The sequence below is a fragment of the Vigna radiata genome, unplaced genomic scaffold (genome assembly GCF_000741045.1).
Source record: "Vigna radiata var. radiata cultivar VC1973A unplaced genomic scaffold, Vradiata_ver6 scaffold_190, whole genome shotgun sequence".
NCBI lineage: Eukaryota > Viridiplantae > Streptophyta > Magnoliopsida > Fabales > Fabaceae > Vigna > Vigna radiata.
In genome coordinates, this window is record NW_014542194.1 from 62,621 (window position 1) to 86,480 (window position 23,860).

The 23,860-nt window shown below is 29.3% G+C and overlaps 4 protein-coding genes across 10 annotated transcripts; all 4 read right to left on the reverse strand.

The window, feature by feature from the left end:
* Nucleotides 1-5,866: 5,866 nt before the first annotated feature.
* LOC106779273 (phytosulfokine receptor 2-like) lies at nucleotides 5,867-8,075 on the reverse strand. Its single transcript, XM_014667354.1, has 2 exons — nucleotides 6,095-8,075; nucleotides 5,867-5,901 (listed from the first exon to the last, which is right to left on the reverse strand). Exons 1-2 carry the CDS (start codon nucleotides 8,073-8,075, stop codon nucleotides 5,867-5,869), a joined length of 2,016 nt encoding a protein of 671 aa, XP_014522840.1.
* A 3,533-nt stretch (nucleotides 8,076-11,608) lies between these two features.
* LOC106779298 (biogenesis of lysosome-related organelles complex 1 subunit 2) lies at nucleotides 11,609-13,333 on the reverse strand. 4 transcript variants are annotated; one of them, XM_022776549.1, is made up of 4 exons: nucleotides 13,233-13,332; nucleotides 12,893-13,120; nucleotides 12,126-12,307; nucleotides 11,609-11,973 (listed from the first exon to the last, which is right to left on the reverse strand). In XM_022776549.1, exons 3-4 carry the CDS (start codon nucleotides 12,234-12,236, stop codon nucleotides 11,692-11,694), a joined length of 393 nt encoding a protein of 130 aa, XP_022632270.1. In that variant the 5' UTR covers nucleotides 12,237-12,307; nucleotides 12,893-13,120; nucleotides 13,233-13,332; the 3' UTR covers nucleotides 11,609-11,691. The 4 variants fall into 4 exon arrangements, with proteins under 4 accessions (XP_022632270.1, XP_014522869.1, XP_014522867.1 ...); XM_014667383.2 differs by lacking the exon at nucleotides 12,893-13,120 and having other exon boundaries at nucleotides 13,272-13,333; XM_014667381.2 differs by lacking the exon at nucleotides 12,893-13,120 and having other exon boundaries at nucleotides 13,233-13,333.
* A 2,054-nt stretch (nucleotides 13,334-15,387) lies between these two features.
* LOC106779297 lies at nucleotides 15,388-19,232 on the reverse strand. Of its 3 annotated transcripts, none has more exons than XM_022776547.1 (7): nucleotides 19,067-19,232; nucleotides 18,685-18,775; nucleotides 18,029-18,136; nucleotides 17,209-17,282; nucleotides 17,017-17,120; nucleotides 16,823-16,888; nucleotides 15,388-15,799 (listed from the first exon to the last, which is right to left on the reverse strand). In XM_022776547.1, exons 3-7 carry the CDS (start codon nucleotides 18,091-18,093, stop codon nucleotides 15,533-15,535), a joined length of 576 nt encoding a protein of 191 aa, XP_022632268.1. In that variant the 5' UTR covers nucleotides 18,094-18,136; nucleotides 18,685-18,775; nucleotides 19,067-19,232; the 3' UTR covers nucleotides 15,388-15,532. The 3 variants fall into 3 exon arrangements, with proteins under 3 accessions (XP_022632268.1, XP_014522866.1, XP_014522864.1); XM_014667380.2 differs by having other exon boundaries at nucleotides 18,636-18,775; nucleotides 19,067-19,231; XM_014667378.2 differs by lacking the exon at nucleotides 18,685-18,775 and having other exon boundaries at nucleotides 19,067-19,231.
* A 1,176-nt stretch (nucleotides 19,233-20,408) lies between these two features.
* LOC106779305 (ribosomal RNA-processing protein 8-like) lies at nucleotides 20,409-22,925 on the reverse strand. 2 transcript variants are annotated; one of them, XM_014667393.2, is made up of 9 exons: nucleotides 22,716-22,925; nucleotides 22,569-22,630; nucleotides 22,404-22,455; nucleotides 21,785-21,899; nucleotides 21,595-21,689; nucleotides 21,067-21,173; nucleotides 20,865-20,979; nucleotides 20,746-20,790; nucleotides 20,409-20,630 (listed from the first exon to the last, which is right to left on the reverse strand). In XM_014667393.2, the coding sequence occupies exons 1-9, from the start codon at nucleotides 22,836-22,838 to the stop codon at nucleotides 20,559-20,561; spliced, it is 786 nt and encodes a 261-aa protein (XP_014522879.1). In that variant the 5' UTR covers nucleotides 22,839-22,925; the 3' UTR covers nucleotides 20,409-20,558. The 2 variants fall into 2 exon arrangements, with proteins under 2 accessions (XP_014522879.1, XP_014522880.1); XM_014667394.2 differs by lacking the exon at nucleotides 21,785-21,899 and having other exon boundaries at nucleotides 21,595-21,711.
* Between the last annotated feature and the right edge of the window lie 935 nt (nucleotides 22,926-23,860).

Sequence of the window (23,860 nt, forward strand, 5' to 3'; positions counted from 1 at the left end):
AATCTTACAGTCTAACTTGCCACAGTAATCACATAGTGACGTTTTTTTCCTAGTTTATTAAAGCAATTGCGATCATCACTTGAGATGTCAATACAAAGGAATCATCAATAAAAATAGGTGTATCATTGATGGGTGTACTTGGTACATGCAAAAAAGTAGAACAAGTAAAAGTCAAATTGGGGACAACATGTAAACTCAAAATCTGTTTAGAGACATGAGAATATGTATCACCAAGCCCGTGTAATGTCAATACCATGAAGAACTTTAACAATTGCTTTATTTCTTGGGTAGAAGTAGAGGCAAGAGGTAATAACTCACTAAATTCATGAAAAAAAGAATGAATTTAACCCAACTAATCATTCATGGAGTCCTGATTTCGTGGAAAAACAACACTGAAAAGATCGCGACAAACAACATAACGACGTTGAGTGTCATTGTATAATAATTTGGCTTGTTTCTAGACTTTAAAACACATTTTGTAGGCATGAAACATTTGTTTTAAAGAATAATGAATGGTACCTTTAAGGATGATACATAACTTAGTATCAATTTTCTTTCAACAAGGAAGATCAACAAAAGCAATAATAGACACTTTTTGAGTAATATCATCAAAATACCCTTGATTCTCAAGCCAAAGTTTAATGTTTGACACCTAAGTCGCATAATTAGTTCCATATAACATATAAACGGACAAGCACACATTGACATAGTTAATATAGATTGACGAGTCGAATACATGGGTGGCAGAAGAGATGTCAAACAAAACAACAACGAAATAAGTCATAGATGACCAAGAGAGTGAAAATCCTAAAACCCTAAGGTTTTCTAATCAAGACAAGAAGCACAAATCCTAAAATAGGAGAAAGAGGTGATATGAGCTCTAATTGTCATTGTTGGATAGGAGCATGTATACATTGCCACACGCAGCGAAAAACGTGAAATACATGAAAACATTATAAAGGCAGGCTATTCAAATGGTTTTTAAAAATATTTTTACTAGATAACCTTTAAATGGCTATTGTAGGTATTAGATAATATGCAACCATTGTTAGACAGATAATATGCAACAGTTGTTAGATGTCTGTCTTTCAAATAAGCTTTTAAGAAAACATTTAATAAGAAAAGCAATAACACAAGTATTTATATACTAACTCGCTCCAACTTGATTATATGTTATATTTAAGAGATGATGAAAAAGTCTTGCAAATATACAAATATTATGGTACATCTAGATGGAACTCAAAGAAAGAAAAAAACAACTTACAAAAGTTGTTACTTTCCATTGAAACCAAGATTGCAAAGATTATTTGTGTTGTAAGACTCTAGAGCATATGAGATGATATTCTTTAGATAATAAGAATGAGTTTATAAAACATCCAAAGAATGATGAGTCATAGAATTAAGGGTGGGCAAACTGCATTGTTTACACTGAACCATAGATCCATTACAGTTAACTCTAAAAGAAGTTCAAATAAACTGGACTGAACTAAAAAATAGTTCAAAAAAACTGAACTGAACTATTTTTTAGTTCAGTTAACTGCAATATAGATCACTAACTATCTTGTGAAAACAGTTCAGAATTAAAACCTTTTTTTCACCTATATCCTCTGCAAAACCTTTTAGATCTCTTCAAATACAATCAAGTGCGTTGAATGCACACTGTGTCTGTCTGTTGCTCCTTTTTTCCTCCTTCTGTAACCTATCCAATAATGCTTTTTAGGCAAAAGCATTTTCTTGAATTTTGTTTCACCTTCTTTTGGAAACACCAAAATATAAAACAAACTGTAAAAAGGTGCAGAAAGTGGCCTATGAACGGGATTATTAGAGCCTTAGTAGCAGTGGCTCTAATTCAATGGTGGTAACATTCAAATGAAGCTGTGATTGGAAAAGGAGATATAAACTTAAACTTCAGTTAATTGTATTGAATTTAAAATAGTTCAGTATTTTTAAAATATATTATTAATTAGTTTAAATAATTTTTAGATAACTATATTATCAGTTTTTTTAAGTTTAAAGAAGTATGGATTAGTATTCAGTTTAATGTATCTTGAATATGCTTCCGATCCTCCAAATTTTCCCTTAGTTGAATATTTTCATTCATAGAGAATATGAAATTGCTAATATTATAAAACTTTTGTTTTCTTCAAATGGGTAATTTCAGATCCAACGATATAAAAGAGCTTCCTCTTAGTATTTTCTAACAAAACAAAATTAACTCCATTAATCTACGTTAGCAAAACTCAATAATAAAAAAAAACTAAACAATTGAATATATCTAACATTATCTAATTATATTTTATTTTAGTATATCTTACTATGTTTAAATCAATCTATCCATTTTCAATAAATTATTTAAAATGATAAAAAAAAATTTTTTACTAACGTAACCAAATCAAAGCTCAATTAAATTTACACAACCAAATTATAACTAAAATATATTTTTCATACATCATAGCAAGATATTGTACTGAAATTTCAAATGATAAAAAATAAAGAAATATTTTATAATTTTTCTCTAACCTTTTCAAAGTTAAAGTAAATATATACACATTAAATTATATTTTGATGATTTTGAGGAATGAGATGAAGTAATTAAAAAGAACTCCAAAAGAAAATTAAAAAGAATTATAAATAAAAAAATAAAAATTTAAGATATTGATACCTAATATTCTTCAAATAATATTAACATGAACTTAATAGAAAGATTAATATTATACAATATTAAATAAAATTCACACTAAATTAAATATAAAAATATTTAAAAATAAATAAATATTTCTATTTTATATAAGAAATAAATACTAATTGAACATTTTTGTGTTTTCAAAAATTATTTCAAGCATTTGTTTTTCTCAAAATTTTCAGTCAAAGTGTAGTTATGATTGGTAAACTGATGTATAATTTGAGTGATGTATATCGGTATATTTTACAATTTCTTTTTTATTTAATACTTATTTTGATCTTTTTATTAGTTAGTTTTATTTAAAGTAATCTTTATATTTTTGAGTTGTTCAAATGATCTTTCTTTTATAAAAATGGTTCAATTTAATCTTTTTTGTTGGTCATGCACCCACACCATTACCGGAAACTCGAAATCAAACCATCATCGGAAAATCACAAACTGCAACCATCACCCTCTAAACGGAAAAAACTCCATAATCCCAAATCAAAACTATAGTATCAAATTGCGAGATAAAAAACCTGTATGCGAAAAATCAAGAACAAAAACTCCAAATAACAGAACCCAAATTAAAACCCTAGCTCCAAATCTTAAGATCAAAACCTGTAAAGAAAAATCAAGAACATAAACCCCATATAATAGAATCTAAATCCAAATCCTAACCCCAAATGCGAGATCAAAACTTAGAGAGGATAATGAATAACAAAAATCCCAAATAACAGAACCCAAATCAAAACCCTAGCCCCAAATTGCGAGATCAAAACATGTAGAGAATAACCAAAGAACAAAAACTCCAAATAACAGAACCTAAATTCAACCCAGTCAATCACGACTAGGAATGACAACGGGTCGGGTACAGATAGTACCTATCCGCAACCCGACCCGCCGAATAAAATTGTACCCTTTACTCGCTAGATATCCGCATAAAAAATTTGTGGATACCCGTTTTCATCCTGCGAATATTTTAAAAATTTATTTTATAAGTTTTTAAATAAAATCTAAATTAAATTGTGAAAAAAAAATACAAATAATATTATGAAGAAATATCTATGGATATTAACTATTCGTCGCAGATTTTATCTACGGATATATGTGGGTTCGAATTTTTTTGCTATCTCTAATCACAACTTCTAACCAGGAAAGGAGAAGTCGAAACCTCCTATCTAACCACCAAGATTTGCGAGTTCGAATCAAGACAAAGGAGAAGAAGAAAACCTATGAAACCCGTAGAGACACCCCAAGGCAGGGTATATTCGAGAACCAGAAAACAGAAAGGAAAAGAAATTTCTAATTAGAGTTTCATGATAGTGAATTGAGAGTTTAATTAAGGTAAAATAAATTTAATTGTAATAGAGAGAGTTTAATTAAGGTTAAAGGACTTTTAACATTGTTATATCACTTAGTTGATCTTGACACCTATTTTAAAATCGGATAACTCATTAAATATTGGTTAAAGTGTACATTACATCGTTATCATTTTAAACGCCATTAGTAAAAAACATCAAATTGAACCATTTTTATATAAGAATGGATCACTTTGAACCATTAGAAAAAGAGAGACCATAAGCGAAAACCAAAATAGGAATTAACTTTTTTTTTTTCATTTGGCCAATGATCTTTTTGTTTCGCAGAGAAAATTATGATATGTATAATAGGGTGGTTCTTATGAAATAAATCTTTAAATAGACTTAGATTTTTGAATAATTTATATAAATCAATTTTGTTTAAACAATCCCTTTTTCAAATTGAAGTTGCATTAGTATAATAAGTATTGATTAAAACAATGCCCAACAACAACAAAATATATTATTTTGAAAACACCTTTAACCATTTTTAACAATACAACATATATTTTAATCATAAAATAAATTTATTATTTTAGCAACATATGACAATGTAGGATTATAAACAAATGTTTACAATGAGAAGACGAGGATATAACATTTGTGAATTTCACCATATTTATTTTCGTTTTTTTTATATAAAAATCTATACTAATCCTCACTCTCAAAATAACATATATATTTGTATTTATGTTCCGATTCGTCTAAATCATTGAATATTAAAAAAAATAAGAATTGCTTTATTACGGAGAATTTAGTATTGAAATGATCCATATTTTTCTCTTCCTTAATATCAAATAATAAAAAGAAATCACATTCAAAATCTTTAACAACATAAATAATAAAAGTACATTAGAAATATTTGAGTATATATATATATTCTCCCTCAAGAATGAAAGAGTTGTCACAACTAAAAATTTATTTATAATCCAAATGAACTTGAAATGGAATTTGATGTTGTCCTTCAAATTAAGCAAAGCATTGCATCATATTACTCTCACCATAGATTTCCCTACCAAATAATAAAAGCAAATGGAATGTCATAAATTCAATTTCTAAACAAGCATCACTCATGATGAGCAAGTTTACAACTACATTTTAAGCTTTTTAAAAAAAAATTGAACTGTGGGCAGTAAAAAATTAATAAATAAGATGGTATGATAACATAAAAAGAGATGCCACAAAGTTTACCTTGAGGTCTTGAATTCGGAATCTTCTTTTCATTCTGACAATGAAGACAAGGATTGTGACATACATCCAATCGGTTACATTGTTACATTGATGAAGCACTGAAAATAAGCATATCTCCATGAACTTTTTACTATTAAAGTTCCACAAACACTCCAAAATCCAACAAAAAATCCCAAACCCATGCTCAGATAAAACTCAAAGCTTAAGAGTTCATCCTCTTTTTTCTGAACTCTTCTTCCTCTCTCTGGAATCACATCTGGGCATTGGTTTTCGAGTGGTAAACCACAAAGCCCAATGTTCCCAACATAACAAGACTCATCAAAGATAAGTAGTTGGCCGCCTATCGGAATCATTCCTGATAAGTTGTTGAAAGACAAGTCCATCACAGCTAGAAAATACATCTTTTGAAAGCTTGTTGGAATCCTACCATGAAGATGGTTTCTTGACAAGTCAAGTGCTTCCAACATCTCCAAACGACCTATATTTTCGGGAATGAATCCATTAAGATTATTTCTTGAAAGATTTAAGAATTGTAAAGCCACTAGTGATGTTATACTTTCCGGTATTTCTCCTCTTAAGTTGTTATTAGAAATATCAATGACTATAAAATGTCCATAAATTCTCTTCAATTGGAAGTTTATTCCTTCCAATGTCAATGATATTTCCTCAAAATAAAGCCCAATTCCACTGTCATGAAATACTAAAGGTGCAGATGTTCCATAGAACATTGTTTCCCTTCCAAATTCCATATCTGACATTGCACTTATGTGACCAATGCATTGTGGTATTTCCCCTGTGATGTTGTTTGACGAGAGATCCAATATTTGAAGAGATAACATATTACATAGACTTGTGGGTATGCTTCCTTGGATCCTGTTACCTCGTAGACGCAATACAATCAAATTTTCCAAGTCTAACCATGTTTGTAATGTTCCTTCAAGATTATTATCTCCAAAATCAATTAATCTTAAGCTTCCTTTGCTAAGAGCCAGAGATGGTACCTCACCGAAGAAGTGATTGTTATTTAGATGCATCGACAAAATACTTTGTAAATTGCCAAACGAATCTGGCACTCTCCCTGATAAACTGTTATTTGCCAAATTTAGAACTTCCAATTTTTGAAATTTCTCCCAACAATTTGGAAGGGGTCCTGTGAGTTCATTACTAGACAGGTCAAGATAAGTTAATGGGGATGTTTCACAAAAGGAAGATACAAACCCTGAGAACCTATTATTTGAGAGAAAGAGCTCAAATACACTTGGAGGAAAAGGAAGCAATGGGCCAGACAAATTGTTGAAACTAAAATCCCATGTACTCATAAGTCCTGTCTTAATCTGTGATAGTGATTTTGGTAAGACTCCACTAAGTTTATTATGGGAAACATTTATGTATAACAAAGTTGATGATATGTCCCCTAACCATTCAGGAAACGAACCCATAATGGATGTATTAGAGATTTGCAGCACCTGAAGTTTCTTTTGATGTTTAAGCCACAATGGAAATTGATACCCCAAAACGCACGATGATGCATATAATGCCACCAATTGGAAAGGAGGAACCAAATCTGGGTTCAAGTTAAACGAAAGAGAATTTTTACTCACATCAAATATCTTCAATCTAGAAAGGTTTGATACATGCTCTTCACTAATGTCCCCATTCAACTCGTTTGAAGAAATGAACAAAAACCAGATATTAGAAAGTTGTCCAATACTATATGGAAGTCTCCCACTCAATTTGTTGTGAGAAAGATCCAGAAAATGCAGTGAGGAAAATTTCGTCAGTTCGAATACAGGCAATGATCCATTCAAATTGTTTAAACTGAGATCCAAAGCTTTAAGACGAGGCAAGTGACCGAATAATAAAGGCCCAACAGTACTGGTATTCTGAAGTGAAAGTCTTTCCAAGGATGAAAATAATGAAAAATCAGGAAGCAACCCTTTACCAAATGGGTTATGGTCAAGACTCAACACCTCTAAATCTTTTGCAGAACAAAATTCTGGTAAGTAATCACTGAGTTGTTCAGACAATTTATTGGAACCCAGATACAACCTCTTAAGTTGACACAAAGTGTTAAAGGTCTTTATGATGCCATTATCAAGTTCATTGTGTGAGAGATCAAGAACTGTGAGGACTTTGCTAACATTCAACACCCATGACATGATTGAAGAGTCAAAGTGATTTCCTGATAGACTGAGGATTTGGAGGTAAGTGGAAGAATTGATGTGGGAGATTGATTTTGGTTTGACTTGAGGGAATCCACAATCATTTAAATAGAGTTCAGATAGAAAAGGGACTTTACCTATTGATGATGGCCAATCAGTAACCGCACCAAGATTATTTTTTGAGAGATCAAGGTATCTCAAAGTAGAAAGGTGAGAAAGCCAATCAAGGTCTTTTGCAACAAAATAATTTCTCCCAAGGTCAAGATATTGCAAATTGGAAAGATTTGACAGAGAATAAGGAACAGAATTAAGAAAATTCCATGCAAGATTTAACTGTGTCAATTGACCAAGTGAACCAATACATTTTGGGATCTCTCCCTGTAAGTCATTATGACTGAGATCTAAGAAAGTGAGATGCTTCAGCTCACATATTGAATAATCTATGTTACCTCCCAAGTTTGTAGGGGCACTGAAAAATTTCATCTCTGGCATTGTGTCTAAAAGATAGTTTAAATCTTCAACACGTGTAGAATTTGAAAATCTGAGATGAAGAGAGGTTACATGACCTGTTAAATTATTGCATGAAACTCCTTTCCATCTGCAACAATCATCACCTTTCCAAGAAGATAGAAGTTCCATTCTATGAACAAAACCTTCCTTTAACTTGAGAAGGGCTTGCTTGTCTGTCTCCGCACACATATCTGCATGCAAACTTCCATGACATAAAAAGATGCATGAAAAGGTGGCCACGCAAAGCTGATAGAGTCTGCTGCGAAGCATGATGATGAGCTCTATTAAAGTTAAGAATGCAAGAAGGAGATATGAAGTGAAAACTAGAGAAGGCAAGACATTTATAGACCACAATTAGAAGAAGCTAACTTAAATTCCATGGCAAAAGCTCAATTATTTTCAGTCTTTAAGCCTTTAGTGACTTGTGTAAGTTCTGCCCATTCCTTGTAATTTCCAAGTCTACTTAATTATAATACAAATCTAAACTTCAGCTGAGGGTCAAGACTTTTCTGCAATACAGTTATAGGTGACTAGAAAAATCCACGTTGCATTAATTATGGATGAGGATGTTTCATACCACTTTTCTTTTTATATTATATATTGTTGTAAAAAGTTTAATCCTCGTTTTAGAAAGTAATTAGAAAAAAATTGCATTTACTTTGATTTTTTTCTATAATAACATTGAAATGAACAGAGGAATTATATGTCATGAAATAATATGATCTATTAGAAAATACTTCAATCAAAACAGTTGTAATAAATAATAAGATCACACCTTCAATTGAAGTTAATTCTTTTGGTTACCATTTTTTTAACTTTTCTTTTGTTCAGATTTGTTTTGTGGATCCTATATGTTTTGTGATCCTATATGTTTTGTGGCTCAAATACTAAGTTTCTTTGAATTTATCGTATTTTCTTAAATCTTAATTTGTGAAATACTCTAATTTCTATTTTATATTGCCTTTTCTGATCCTATATGAAACATTTTGAATATTACAATATCATAATTTCTAATGTGTTTTTTTTTCATGGCTTTTTTGCTTTAGCTTGTTGTTCTGTTATGATTTGTCATTATAAAATATTTACACAGTCCTTGAACATTACTATGTTATAGTCCATATTTTAGAAATAATCAGAATATTCTGAATTTTTGTTATAGCCTAGTGTTGGTTTTATAAATTGAGAGTTCATTATTGCAGTTATTGGCTTCAGAAGATTTAAGAAAGGAACCCAATGATATGTTTTCAACAATTCAATTCTTATTTTTGTTAAAATAAATGCACAAATTTATTTATTACTTCAAGTTAATTATAGTAGACAAAGTTTCCAGCCATAGTTAGTATCTTTACCTTTATTATGTTTTAAGTCTTAACTCGTAGAGTCTTTAATTTTTGGTTTAAACTCTTTTTTGTTCCTAAGTTAAGTTGTGATGATCAATTTAGTGCTCCTTTTAAAAAATGTCAATTTTTAGTCCATATGATATGAAAAATATATCAAATCAGTCCTCATGGCAGCACTTAATGAACAATAAATCACAAGTTCTCATACTTAGATATCTAATATTTTGGGATTTGTTAACGGAAAGTGTTACAAAAATTTGTGATTTGTTAATGAATAAGACTGATTTGATACATTTTTCCTATCATAAAAGGTTGACATTTTTAAAAGTGGAAATTAAACTGAACATCAAAACTTAATTTAGGAAGAAAAAAGGGTTTTTAAACCTTAATTTTTATTTTGTTATGAAAGATGTTGAAGTATGTTATTATTTACTCTACCTTAAAATTTGAATTTTTACTAACACTAAAAAAAAAATACTTTCGGTATTTCAAGCTTTTTATGTCCATTCTAGGTTAGACGTAATTAAAAAAAAAAAACATAAATTTCTAAATATATGTCTAGTAAAATCCTTAAAGTAAATTTACCCTTTGTTATCTAAATAATAAAAATAAACTTATATCTATTCCATAGGTAATAAACATAATTTTTTTCTTTTTTTTTTCTCTATTCTGTAAAAAATTTACCCATGTTAGTGAAATAATAGACATAAATTTTTGAGTTTTCTTTTTCTAAAATGAATTGAATTGGTTTTGACCTGATACTAAAACTTGAAAAACAGAAAATATTCATAATAATATATACATTTCAATTATAATGTTTTTTTATACAATATATATATATATATATATATATATATATATATATATATATTAAGCTAAAATTATTTAATAAATAAAAAAGATAATTTAACTTAAAAATTTTTTAATGAAAACTTAATTTTTTGTATAATGCTTCTATAACTTGTTTATTTAGTTATATCTTTTTTATATGGGTAAGAGATTCTCAAAAAACTAAAATAATATATAATGTTATTATGTATCTTTAAACCATATAATTAATGTACAATGGATATTTATCTTTATCTAGTTCTTAATGGCTTCTGTCTTAATTATGGTTTTGAGCATATGCATGACATAGTATCTATTACACTAAAATAAATAAAAGAAATTTAATACTTGAGTGAATATATATATATATATATATATATATATATATATATATATATATATATATATATATAACGTGTATGCTTACTATATAGAATTTTGTTTCCAAGACTGACTAAATTAGTATAGTCAACTAAACTTGAGCTGAGGGGCAAGACTTTTGTGCAATATAGCACTCTGTGAAACATGTCATGATCACCTCTCTACAAAAGTGTGTGAACTGTTATTTTTCCTTTGAAATATGGCTAAAGTATTGTAAGCAATTGCACATGACTTCTGCTTTAGCTAGGCTTGGTAATAGTGGCAGGAAGATGTGCAGTCTTTGCTCCAATTTCACAAATTTAGCGTTAATAACCATAATTTATTTCACTTTTTTGTATTATTAATGTTTTCCTCAATCATAAACTCATAAAAAATTTCTAATAAATGAGCATATAGACTTCGTTGTTATCTTAAAGAGTAAACCTTAAATATAATTTAATCATGCCAATCCATTTGTAAGGCATGATTTGCATTGATTATTCTAACATTATAATTTGATTATATATAATCAATGTGAGATTTAAAAAAATAGCTCAGTCAACATTCTTTCTCATGGATATTCATATTAAACTCACTAGCGATTTCGACACATGCTTAGTGATATGACTACAATTACAAAGTTGGCATCAGTACTATGAAGTCAAGGCTAAGGCCCTTTCTTAACTTTTTTGATGTTTTTCTTTTATATTATATATTTCTGTAAAAAAATTATTCCTCGTTTTAAATTTATTTTGAGCTATATTTTCATTATAAATTTTAGTAGCTTTACTAAAAAAAAGGTTCAAACTGGGATCAATCTTACATTACATACAAAAGTTCACAACAATGTTTTGAATCAAAAGTTTACAAATATTGGTGTACTCACTATAATGTAAGAGATTTATTAATGTGATATGAATTTCTTTTTTTTTTCAAATGTACATATGTTAGTTTATTCATCAGCCAAGAGTTTAACTGTTTTTGCAAGGATGATCACTAGTGGAGGAAGAAAAAAAAATGAAAGATTGTAATACATGGTTTGACTAATCAGTGTACAATTTTAGTCTGGTGACCTACACATGGAAAGTAAGATTGATATATAAACATGATTTTCTTGAAATATTCAATTATGATGCTAATTGAGTTTAAAGATTATTGCATACATAAATCATGGTAGGCCTTTCAATGTAAATCTACAAGATGGTAAATCTAGCAATTCATTCACTTGAGATGAGGAAATAATGTAAATGTTAATAATGAAAAGTAAAAGTTTTACACTATTGTTGATTAGGATGATGGATTTTGGGAAGGTACACATATTGCACTCTTGATTCCAAGAGAGCAACATACTTATCAAGCATAGACACAACAGCTTCAAACTCAGTCACCTGCTTCTCTATGTTATCAATCTGCTCAACATATTCATTGAAGCTACCACTCTTGCATTTCAGCTGCTCCACAAAAACCCTCAACCCTGAAGCCAAGTCACCAAACCCTTTGTACTCTTCTGCCACTCTTACATTCATCTTCTCCAACAGCTCTAGTTGATTATTTGTCCCCTAACACAAAATCTCATCACATTATAACAAAACAAGTAAATAAAAATCACAATCAACTTTTCAAACAATGCAACATTTCAATTCACCAAGTGTTTATTGAACATATAAAAATAGGATGTCAGAGGGAAGGAAGAAAGAATTTGGAGTTTCACCTGAAGCTCGGATTTGATCATGGTGGAAATGCTACAGAATAGATCATCCAGAGATTCAGCAAGCTCATCTGGCTTCTCATCTTGAGGTTCATCTTTCTTCATGTTATCCATAGTTGGAGAGCATATATATTACACCAATTGACAAGGTCACAATCAACCAAGAGCTGGTTTTCAGGTCCAAACTGCAGTAATTCGAAAACAACAACCTAATGTAATTGCAAGCTCAGAAATCAAACACTGACGATCTTCTCATAAATTGGATCAAGAGTTTCCATATTGCACCAAAGACCCCCATTCTGCCTCTAAAATTATCCAGTTTCCCCTCATTTTTCTTACCTTAAATGTAAGCAGCATTCAGAAAGACAACACCAGAGAAAAGTTCAGAAACATTTAAGTTCAGTGGTTAATAAGATGCAAAGGAAGAAAGTCAAGCATAGCTAAAAAGATTATATAGCCTGATACCATCAACACAAAAACCTGACCAACAAATTGAAAACAATTACATATATTTTATATAGCCTTGCAACAATGAATACCAATATTAGATATATATAGAACCTGTGAATTTTACTCCTTGGAATTGTGACAATAATGCTTTAGCATATCTCATACTAAATATACATAATGAAAAATATTAATCTGTACAATAATAATAATATTTCATATCTATTAGTAACAGTATAAAACACATCTCATTGCCGATTATAACTTCTTTAACTGAAATAATAAAAGAACGAGATAAGAAAAAGTGAGGAAGAGGAACTCAAATTTGAAAACCAATAAAAACCCAAATCTGAAATGGGGAATTGGCCATGGCGGCGAGGGGGGCGGTCTGCGGCAGGCCTGTCACGACGGAGCGGCAGTGAGGGATACATGGAGAAAAGAGGAAGGAATTCGATTGAAATTGTTTAAAAAACAGATCTTTGAAATCCAATCAGTGATCCACAAAGGCTTCGCTTCCAACCCAATTGATCAAACTAAGGGAAATTCATTCCCTAAAACGATGATATCAGAAACGAACGTGCATATAGCAGAAATCAATTCAATCAGTCTCAGAAAAAGAGAAAATTGATTATACTATGAAATGCAGGGAAAAGAGACACTCACAGAATGGGATGAACACAGTGCAATTGGAAGGAGACTTACGATGTTTGCAGGTTTTGTTCAATCAGTAAGCTAATTTTTCCTTTGTTCCTTTTTGTCCACCCTTGTTCTTTATATATATATATATATATATATATATATATATATATATATATATATATATATATATATATATATATNATATATATATATATATATATATATATATATATATATATTGTTTTTAATTCTATTTACTGAATATAACCTACTTTTGAATTAACTTTCAAAGTAACATATATGGTTTGAAGGTGAAAAATCGATGACTTGGAAAATCGATTTCTTATCATCATGAATCTTTTCAAAGAAACGATTCATTAATTATCTTTTCAAAGAAAATCTATTTCATTATTTTGGACTTTTTTAAACGTTCTATATTTACTGAAATATTCTATCTTTAACAAATTACGAAACTATAATATATTATATGCAATAGCTGTTTAAAAAGTAAATATTTAACTAAAGATGAATATATGATTACTCAGAGTTCCAATTTCCTTTTGAATAGCATGAATTAACTCGATGTACTGAGTATTGAATATCTACTCTAAAAATTATAATATTTTTAAACAAATAAGTTATTTTAAAATTTTCAATCAATTTCTCTAACTTCTTATCATCATGAAGAGTTTTAATGATGATTTTATTTATAAATGTAATTTTAGAACAATGGTTGTTCAATATACATTTTCTTTTATTCAATGAAATTGTTTTACAAGGTTATTCAAGTATTAGATTATTGAAATTGTAAAGAGGTCACAAAAATAACCAGTAACATCCACTTTTAGTTATAAATCAAATAGTTGTCTCCAATTTAAGTAAAAATCAAAATTGACATTAATGCCACACACATGATAAAAAAAAACACAAAATTTGTATCTAAATGTACAATGTTAAGAATAAGAAGATTATTAAATTGTATGTACAAAACAAAAAGATAGGTTATTTCAGCAAATAAAATTTAAAAAAAATTAAAAAGTCTTTAATGAATGTTTTTATACCATTAAATTATAACGGAGCAAAAGAGAATAAGAAATGAATTATTTGAATATAATAAAAATTATATATGATTAATCTTCTTGATATTTTGTGTTTATAATAAAAAAAATATAAACTAAACCTAAAATATAAATAAATAATAATAATCAATTAATTAAAAATAAAAGATAAAAATAAGATAAAATTAATATATTTAACATGAATCAATTAAACTCTCTTTATTATAGTTAATGGTGGTCTTTATTCTTGTAATATGACAATTTTCTTTTGTTATTTCCATATCCTCCACTTTAAATTAAATTTTTTTCTTTAATCAATTGACATCTGAAAAAGAAAGAAACAAATCAAAAAGAAAAGATGAGCCAAAGGGAACGTTTCAGTTAACTTATAACTTTTTTACTAGCAGAATTCACCTTTTACAAAAGAGGTATTTGCTTAGCAGACCTACTTTAAAATGTTAGTTCCTAGCTTCTTATAATCATTCCCTTTAGAAGGGTATTTTCTTCTTATTATTGTTATAATATTTTCCCACTCACAAGATAAATTTTATCAATTTTTTATGACAATATTTATATTTTCACTTTTTTATCACATTAATGTTTATAAGGGTAAATAATAAATAAGTCTTTACATAACATTTTTATCTTAATATTTAAATAATTTACTATGGTTTATTATGTGGCAATAAAGTTCTAGATATTGATATACCACAACTTTTTTATATTACATTTTGTTTAACTGTTGCATCAATTAAGATAATGAAAATATTATGTCTGCAGCAGTATAGCATTATGCTTTGGTTCAAATTTGAAAGAAAACTATCTTAATATATAGTTTGAGATTTTTTGCTTAAGCTATTAGACGACTTATGCTAAAAGCTTTTTATTTTCTTTGTACTATCTTTAGATAAAGTTTTCATGATTTTATCTCTTCTATGTTTTGTTTTCAATTTGGAAATTGGATTCAGGCTTTGTTTTCTAAATACTATCGGTAGCTTGTACATTTCTTTTCTTAGTAAAAGAGTTTGGGCACCACAAGTGCTCTATTTTACTTGCCGTATATCAACTTTTTAGTTTTGAACAAACTTTGCAGCTAGTTTTTGCCAATCATAGCCAAGGTCTCTTGAAACATAATTCATTATAGTTAAACGAAACAAAAATGCAATAAATCTTACATTCTACACCATATACATCAAATATCCATGCATAAAAAATAGCTTTCATGACACTGGAATTAGCATTGTTATGAATATTATTAGTAATGTCTTAACAAACCCAGAGGCTTCCAAGAGCTTCTTCATGTGCCCGTTTCCGACTTATTTGTACACTCCATCCTCCAGCTCTTGCTCCTCTCTCATCTCGTAGCTTCTTTGATTCCTCATCATCACCTGCAAAGCCCAGCATGTCACCTCCTCCAAGTGGTAAAGGTTGTGGAGCCATGCCTGTGGGTCTTGGCTGTCCTCCTGCAAATGTAGGTGCATACTGTCCCTGTGGAACAGCTCCAAATCCTGTTTGAGAATTTTGGTTTGTGGCCTGCATCAAGAGTATAGATAATAGAGAAAGTTAGGTGTGTTCTTAAAAACGTTGGATGGACATTTTCCTCTTTTCAATGCAAAAGAGTTGAGGCCAGAGTAGTGCTAGATTAGGTTTACCTTCAATGTAACTACAACACAAACACTCTTAGAATCTTTCATATATTTATATTAAATTTGGAAAAGGTGCTCCATGACTTTGTACCACAAACTAGATATTGGAACAAAACAGAAAAAACACTTTAACGTGCAAATTGTATTGGCTAATTCAAACATAGTTAAATCCCAACCAAAATAAAACTGCTAAAAGAAAGTAAAAGGCTTCAAGCAAAGTTTTATTGGTATTGAAGGCTAAGGCAATCAAAACTTTAATCATACTGTTTATTATAAAAGTCTCAAATTAAAAATCTCACAGCTGAACTATCACAAACAACTGCCAGCAAAACCACAGTTATCATGTATGTTATGGTTCTGCACACTTGCATCTACAATGAATCCACATCTTCACAGTTGCTTCATATATAGACAGACACAAGCAACCCATCATCCATCAAATGTCCAAGAGTTCGACACGTAACTACTGGCCCATTTATGTCCCATACCTTGTTATGTAGTGAAACTTTTGGCTCATTTTGTCCTTCTTAACTTTACAACCATATCCTTTTCTTTTTAAGAGAATCTGATTGCGATTTATTAATTTATTTGGATTTCAAGGACTCATATTTTTTTCCAGTCAAATGTGGATCAAAAAGATATCAAATGCTGGCTTAAGGAAAAACAATCAACAATTTTCACAAATGAAACATAAGTAGTTGTATTAAGAATCAGTTTGTGCATGTAATATATATATATATATATATATATATATATATATATATATATATATAATAATAATAATAATAATAATAATAGAGGCAGTAACATGATAAGACTAAAGCCCAATATCACATAACATAAGCTAAATAAAGTTTGAATACTGTGCCAGAAAGTAATAGTAATCAATTTATAAAAGTCCAATGCTCACCACATCGTTGTCAGTTAGTGCAGGCTGTCCCTTACTTGCTGCCAGAGCTGCAGCCAACTCTTCAGCCTGATTAATTAATATCACCATAAAAACAGATTAAAAAATGACAGGAAACTTGTACTTGCATAACACACTTTAGTTGCACTCTTTTTGTGATTGAGACCATGAATGAAAAGTCTATTACTGAAATGTACCTTCCTAGCTCGATTAATCATTATTTGTTCGGCATTTTCTTCCTGGTATTTAGCAATTTTTTCTTCAATGGCTGAAATATCTATTCCTTCAATCAAGTTAAATGCTGCAATGGGGGAAAAGATGGGTAAATAACGAAAAGAAAGCAAAAGTTATCAAGTGAAACAGCTGTTAACAAGACAATAAAAGCTTACTCATGTCCTCTACTTCCTCCAAGTAATCATTATATTCCCTCAAAGATGGGAAATCGTCTTCACGTTTATTAAATCTATAAATTTACAATTTAGTTAGCAAAATTATATAACTGACTGAATTTGAATTAGAACGGCCAAGCATGCTAAGAATTAAAGTGCCGAATATAATGATCATGATACTTATTTCTATTGTACAAAACACGTATAATTGAGTATATATATTCATTAAGAACTCTAAATATAATTGACACTATATCCCAGCTACACTTGCTAGTATAATGTGGATTAGAAGGCATGGCTCTCGAAAGGTACCAAAAAATTCTACACTTCGTGCCAATATCCCAGCTCTTATTTTCCCAGCCACAAAACCAACCAAAGAATTAAGCATATGGTCCAATGCATTGCTTAATTGTACCCTTCAGCAATGAGTAAACATATTCTGTAAATTTTTACAGGTTTTTCTATTTGAATTGCAAGATTTAATTGGAATTATTTGATGTGAAAATTGGTGGGGAAGTAGTGCAGCATATTATAGTAATGTACCCTATATTAACTAATGCAATACTACCCACTAAAGATGACATTATAGTAATGTACCGAATATTAACTTCTCCAACTACTGCTGCTTCAATAATTGTTTTATAAAAATGGCACAATTTATCCTGCAAATTCTGCATGATTATTTTAGTTTAAATTAGATGTATTTGCATGATTTTCATACTACCAGATGAAAACCAAAAAGACACATCACATATGATGAAACAAGCAAAGATACCGTCATTACAATACAATAAAAGATTAAAAAAGAGTAAAAATTTACATGCTAGAAATCCTCCTTCTGATGGCTATCTCCTTGCTGTGGGGATTTGTACTGGAGACCACCATACTGTTACTGTGAACTTCTTGTTGCCAACTTTATATTTCTCACCTGAATATTACGCATTAAAAAATTTGCTAGTGAAATTTAGTGATTATTAAAATGAAATGAAAATAATCAAGATATAAAAATACAGATAACAAAGGCCTCAACTATTTAACAAAAGAGGAGAGCACAATACACTGACAACTAAATTAGGCCACACAATCCCAAATAACTCCCCTTCCTCCCATGTATATACCTTCCAGATTGTGATGCTCAAAAGCCCAAGATGGATTTAGGAATTGTGAAATTATATGGGTAAAGTTCAAGGGGAAAGTATACTTATTCATTTGATGATACCCGATACTCAGGCTGGTTCTGAATTTTCTCATGTCTTGTACACTTAAGAAATTGATTGAGATTTTCTCCATGTCTTTGTAGAGGAAATAAGCTTTGAGAATGGACAGGGTGCAAAAGGTTTGTGCAAAATTTGAATTGTACGCATAAGAAAGCTAGTTTCAGAAAACTACTCATATTGAAAAATCTCACTTAATATTAGTATTCATACTTTCATATGCTAGTGAATGAAGTCTTTTGTTTCTGCTGTAAAATCTCACTTAATACTTTTGCATTTGTAAAAAATGCATCTGCACCCACACTACAAAATATTCCCCAGCATCTTATCCAGCCTGAGTTTTTTGCCCGCACCTGAAAAAAAAATCAATACATAGGCACAAACAGAGGAAAAAAAAAACAATTCAATCAACTTGAGCATGAGGGGATCCATTACCCCACCACACACAGACATGTTTAAAGTGTACAAGAACAGAAGAAGCAGCAAACAATGAAGTAAAAGAAGAAATTCGAGATACAAATTCTATAATGTAAGAATATCACTATGATACCACCAGAAAGCCATATACTGCTACTGCCAATCATTTCAGTATATTATCCATGTTTATTAGGGAATTACAGAAACAAGCATAGAAGGAAACAAACCTAGAAAAGAAAACTCGATGCGCGCCGCGACGGAGGTAGAAGAGATGATTAGATCCTGCAAAATCAACACTTAAGCATCTACCCCTATTAAACCCTCCAATTATAAACCTTTTTCTTCAAAAAGTTTCCCCAAACCCAGATTTACCCAATTCACCTTTTTCTTTTTCTCAGCTAGATTTTAAACTGAATTAACTTTGAATAAACTTATTGATTTTAAATATTCATCATTATGTCTGAAATAAAATTAAAAAAAAAAGTAGTTAATGTAGTTGAATTATTAGAATAGTTTAATTTAATTTAATTAACATTAAGAAGTTATAATAATACATTTTGTAAATAGATATTTCTTTTTCATATAATGTTAGTGTTCAGAATTTAAAACATCATCATCATTATTATTATATTTATAAAGTTAAATGTAGATAAATTTATAATTTTATTATAAATATTTTTTATTTTGTACGTAATTTTTTAATTTAAAAAATAATTAAATTTCAAAAGTGGTTAAATAAAAAACGATAAAATAATTAATTTTTATTTTAAAAAAATATTTAAAAGATAAAATTAAAAAAGAAATATAAACACAAAGAATGAAAAAATTTCGTTATATATAGATATAGAGTATTATTATCTAATTTACAAAGTAATTATTTTATATTGAATACGGATTATTGACTTAACTATTTTTAAATTATTGACATAATTATTGATTTAATTAATTTATATGGCCGATAAATATTTTTTAAATTAGTTATTATTATAAAGTTATGCCCATATAAAATTAAAATGTAAAATGTTAAATTAAAAAAATAGAACTAGAAGTTTTAATATACTTAAAGAATTTAGAATTTATGCTTAAATAAATAAAAAAATTGACATTGTACCTGTTATTTATTCAAATTATTTTATACAGTTGTTATTATTAAGCTAAATCCGATTATAGTGTTAAATGTGCATTATTGATATCAATGATAAAAATATTTCAATAAACATTGTTATTAATTTAAAAATTTGATCATTATTACTATTAAATTATATTTTACAGGTTTGTTACAAATAACTTTTTATTTAAATTAAATTAAATTACCTGACTAGGTGTTATTTTTAACCCGAAGTCAATTTGTTTTATTATTAAGCTTTTTCATACTAAAAATTGTTTACTTTTTATTTAAAGTTGTTTTCATTTACATTGAATATTTGTTTTCCCATTCACACAAAATATTCTTTTCCTAAGTAATAACCATTTAAATTACAATTTTATACTATACATCCCAATGTATTTACAAACTATAATTATTTTTAACAAATAACTAATTTATACATTTATTCATACAAATATAAGTTGGAAAATTGTAATAATAATTGTTTATTACGTTTAAAATTATAAAAAATGGTACAGTATGCCAACATTAAAAAAGATGATCGATTTAACTGATACATATAACATTTGAGTACATCAGAGAAAAGAAAAAAAAAAGGAAATGTTATAACATCATCTACGCTTGTACAAACAAGGTTTAAGTGTTGGCCATTCAATCTCCTTCCTCTTAGAAATTTGCTTTTCCTACACACATAACAGTAAGCTGAATCAGTATAGATGATTATATCCTGCAAATATATAAAGAACAAAAGAGAAAAAAAAATTAAATCATATATATTCACTGCAATTTGCTGCATACCTTTTTAGTAAAGTAAAACAAAATAAACATTTTATTTGAGAAGTCCTGCATGTGTGTAAACACCAGTTAGCAAAACTCAAATCAAGTTAATTGCAGTAACGAAATGAACTTATCCACACCTTCTTTACAGATTTGAAACCTAGCTCAGAAATAGCATTTGAAAACTTTTCAGGGTCTGCTCCTCCAGTGTTTGGATCAAACCTACTCTTAACTTCTGCTATCAAAAGCCACCCACTGTTAAAGAAAACTATACAAGTCAGATTCTCAGTAGGGATGCAATGTCCACCAAGAGAAGTTAAGATCATGCAAAAGGAAACAAACCCTGGCTTTAGCACCCTATTTGATTCTTCAATGTAACTTTTGTAGTTGGTTCCCATCAATGAAAGACAGAAAACAGCAACGTTAACAGATGAGGAGGCAAGGGGAGTCTGCCAATATTTCACAGAAGCACTTGTAAGTAATCTGGTTTATAACCTTCAAATAAGTGCTTTGAGACAGTTCTCACTTTAGGACTCTACTTCATTTATTTTGAAACTAACAAAAAATGCAAACATGAAGCCTGACCAGTTGCATTTGCTTTGCAACGTTAGCAGTAATAATAGCAATATCATAATATTCATATCAATAAAATTATTCATGATCACATAATGTTTATTTTCCTAATGAATGAAACATCACACTTCTGTGAAAAGAATGCCAAAAACTGACCAATGCTATGAAGGTCATAAACTGACTTTTGACATAATTATGATAAATAATGACAAGGATGGATGACAAATAAAATTACTTCTGTCTGATGCTATTAAAGTAACTTCCAATGTGCACAGGCTTACAAGAAGGAAAACATACATTTGCCATGTCACAAGCAATTACATTTGGATCACTGGAGACAAGATCCAGAGAGAAGACTTTATTCTTCAAAGTTTTAGCAATGAGTGCTTCCCCTGGAATAGAAACATGAAGGCACTGAAAATGAGAAAAAGAACTTAGGGATCAGGTAGAAGTTAAAATTTGCAATAAGGTCAGAGTAACTTCTTACCACAACCAAAATCAGCAATAACAAAAGAAGGGCTCTGTTTTTTCAGCCATTTGATAATTACATTAACCGGCTGTTCAGGCCAATTTGACATCTGCGATTTGTATCCTGCATGATACTAGCCGGATAAATGAAAGACAAATTGAGACAGACAATAAGAATGGACTATAGAAACCACTAAAATCCATGCCAGAAAAATTGAAAACTTCTTTTAATATATATAACAAAAAAACACAGCATGCTGCTCCCACTAACAAAAATCTCTCCTTATTTCTCAGAACTACAACGACTGTGCTGGGCCAATGTAATATAATCGGTCAAAGTTTGAATAAACCTCAAGGAAAGTGAGTTTAATTTGCCATTTATACCAATAACAACATACATTTGTGTACTTTAAATAACAAATAGAGGTCATCATATTTCTAGAGTCTACAGTGGTCAGAACCTTCCACTTTAAATGTTCTTTCATTGATCGAACTATGTTATCCCTTTTGAAGGCTAGGGCCTAGACTTAGATTCAACAAGATGATAAGTAAAGACAGCAACAAAATTAGGTTCAATCACACAAGAAATCATAAGTTCCTTTTTATATCTAAAGAATGTAAATTAAAACAACCCTTACCATATCGAATAACGATGGTTCTTCCTTGAAATAATCTAGAGCCTCCTTCCCACTGAAAAGACATGACACAACATAACAAACAACATATAACAGAGAATCTAAATTTGAGGTGCAGAAACCAATGAAGAAAATAAAAAGGCGAACAGACAACACAACATAACATACGTGCAAGTGTAGAGCTTCTCGTTAATCATCCTGAAATGCCCACCAGACAATCTCGCTCGCATCTGCGACAAACAAACCATTCCCATCAAACCCAGAAAAAAAAAATATAAATTTACAAATAAAAGGTTTGTTTTGATTATGCAGTACCTTTTCCAGAAAGGTGGAGGGTTCCTTCAACTTTGTGCGTTTCGCAGAAGGAGAAGGAATAGCCTGTTGTTCCTCCTCACCCTTTTTGCCTCCTCGTCTCTTTCGTTTCTTACTCTCACCCATTGCTTAGATTTTGATTCAGCTCTGCAAATCCTTTTTTCTGTCACTTTTTCTCTGCTCACCACACTAGGGTTCTTTGATTTAAAATAAGAATTTACTATCTTTTATTAAAAATAAAAGTCCCTTCACTTATCACCATCAAATTTGTTCTTTTTTAACTTAATTTTAATGGATAAATATATCTTTTATCAAAAAAATTATGTCACGATCTTCAAAATTTATTTATTTTCATCTATATCTTAACAATTTTTAATTCATAAAAATATAACTATAATGGAAAACATTTATAATAAATGTATACGTAATTAAATTAGTGAATTAAACCTTTTAAATAAAACCGATATTGATTTTATTATTTTTATATTTTTTATATCACAATTTATTGGAAAAAAAAAACTAAAATCAGGTTAAACATTAATTGATTAAATAAATCAAAAAATCTTTGAAATCTATCCTTATTCATATATTATTGAACTAAAATTATAACATTTTTTAAATAATATTATATATATATATATATATATATATATATATGGAGTTTGTTAACACGCGTACGCCTGTTTTTCAGTTGGTACGTTTTAACAATGTGTACCGGATTATAATAGACAAAAATACCCTCATTTATCATGGATTCTAAGTTTTAAGGTCAAGGATATTTAAATGATTTTGATTTTCAAAACTAAAAAAAAAAAATCCCCAAACCCTTACTCACCTCCCTCATTCCTCTCAACCCTTTCTTCTTGATCTCTCTCACTCCAACAACATTTTCTCTGTCATCTCTCTCACTACAACATTTTTACTGTCATCCCTACTGTTGTCCCAATTGAAAAAACAAATCAAAAACACTTTGTTGAGATATTTTCTCTCTCATCTCAACATTTTCTTTGTCATCACTCCAACATTTTTTCTCTCATCTCAACCCAATTGAAGATGGTGGTGGTAATTTGAATCACAGATATTTTTTAAAAATTGAAAAAGTTTACTCTTTTATAATCATTTTATATTTATTAATGTGTGTAAAATGA

What these genes read in the sequence shown, in the direction of transcription:
- LOC106779297 (XM_022776547.1), bottom strand. Translation starts at nt 18,093, where the DNA reads ATGGTGGTCTCCAGTACAAATCCCCACAGCAAGGAGATAGCCATCAGA. An exon ending in GGAGGAAGTAGAGGACATGA is followed by an intron (nt 17,121 to 17,208) that starts GTAAGCTTTTAT and finishes CCCCCATTGCAG; the next exon opens with CATTTAACTTGATTGAAGGA. An exon ending in TGATTAATCGAGCTAGGAAG is followed by an intron (nt 16,889 to 17,016) that starts GTACATTTCAGT and finishes TTAATTAATCAG; the next exon opens with GCTGAAGAGTTGGCTGCAGC.
- LOC106779273 (XM_014667354.1), bottom strand. Translation starts at nt 8,075, where the DNA reads ATGTGTGCGGAGACAGACAAGCAAGCCCTTCTCAAGTTAAAGGAAGGT. An exon ending in GATTGTATTGCGTCTACGAG is followed by an intron (nt 5,902 to 6,094) that starts GTAACAGGATCC and finishes ATTTCATGACAG; the next exon opens with TGGAATTGGGCTTTATTTTG.
- LOC106779298 (XM_014667383.2), bottom strand. Translation starts at nt 12,236, where the DNA reads ATGGATAACATGAAGAAAGATGAACCTCAAGATGAGAAGCCAGATGAG. An exon ending in TGATCAAATCCGAGCTTCAG is followed by an intron (nt 11,974 to 12,125) that starts GTGAAACTCCAA and finishes ATTTTGTGTTAG; the next exon opens with GGGACAAATAATCAACTAGA.
- LOC106779305 (XM_014667393.2), bottom strand. Translation starts at nt 22,838, where the DNA reads ATGGGTGAGAGTAAGAAACGAAAGAGACGAGGAGGCAAAAAGGGTGAG. An exon ending in GAGAAGCTCTACACTTGCAC is followed by an intron (nt 22,456 to 22,568) that starts GTATGTTATGTT and finishes ATGTCTTTTCAG; the next exon opens with TGGGAAGGAGGCTCTAGATT. An exon ending in TTGCTTGTGACATGGCAAAT is followed by an intron (nt 21,174 to 21,594) that starts GTATGTTTTCCT and finishes AAATATTGGCAG; the next exon opens with ACTCCCCTTGCCTCCTCATC.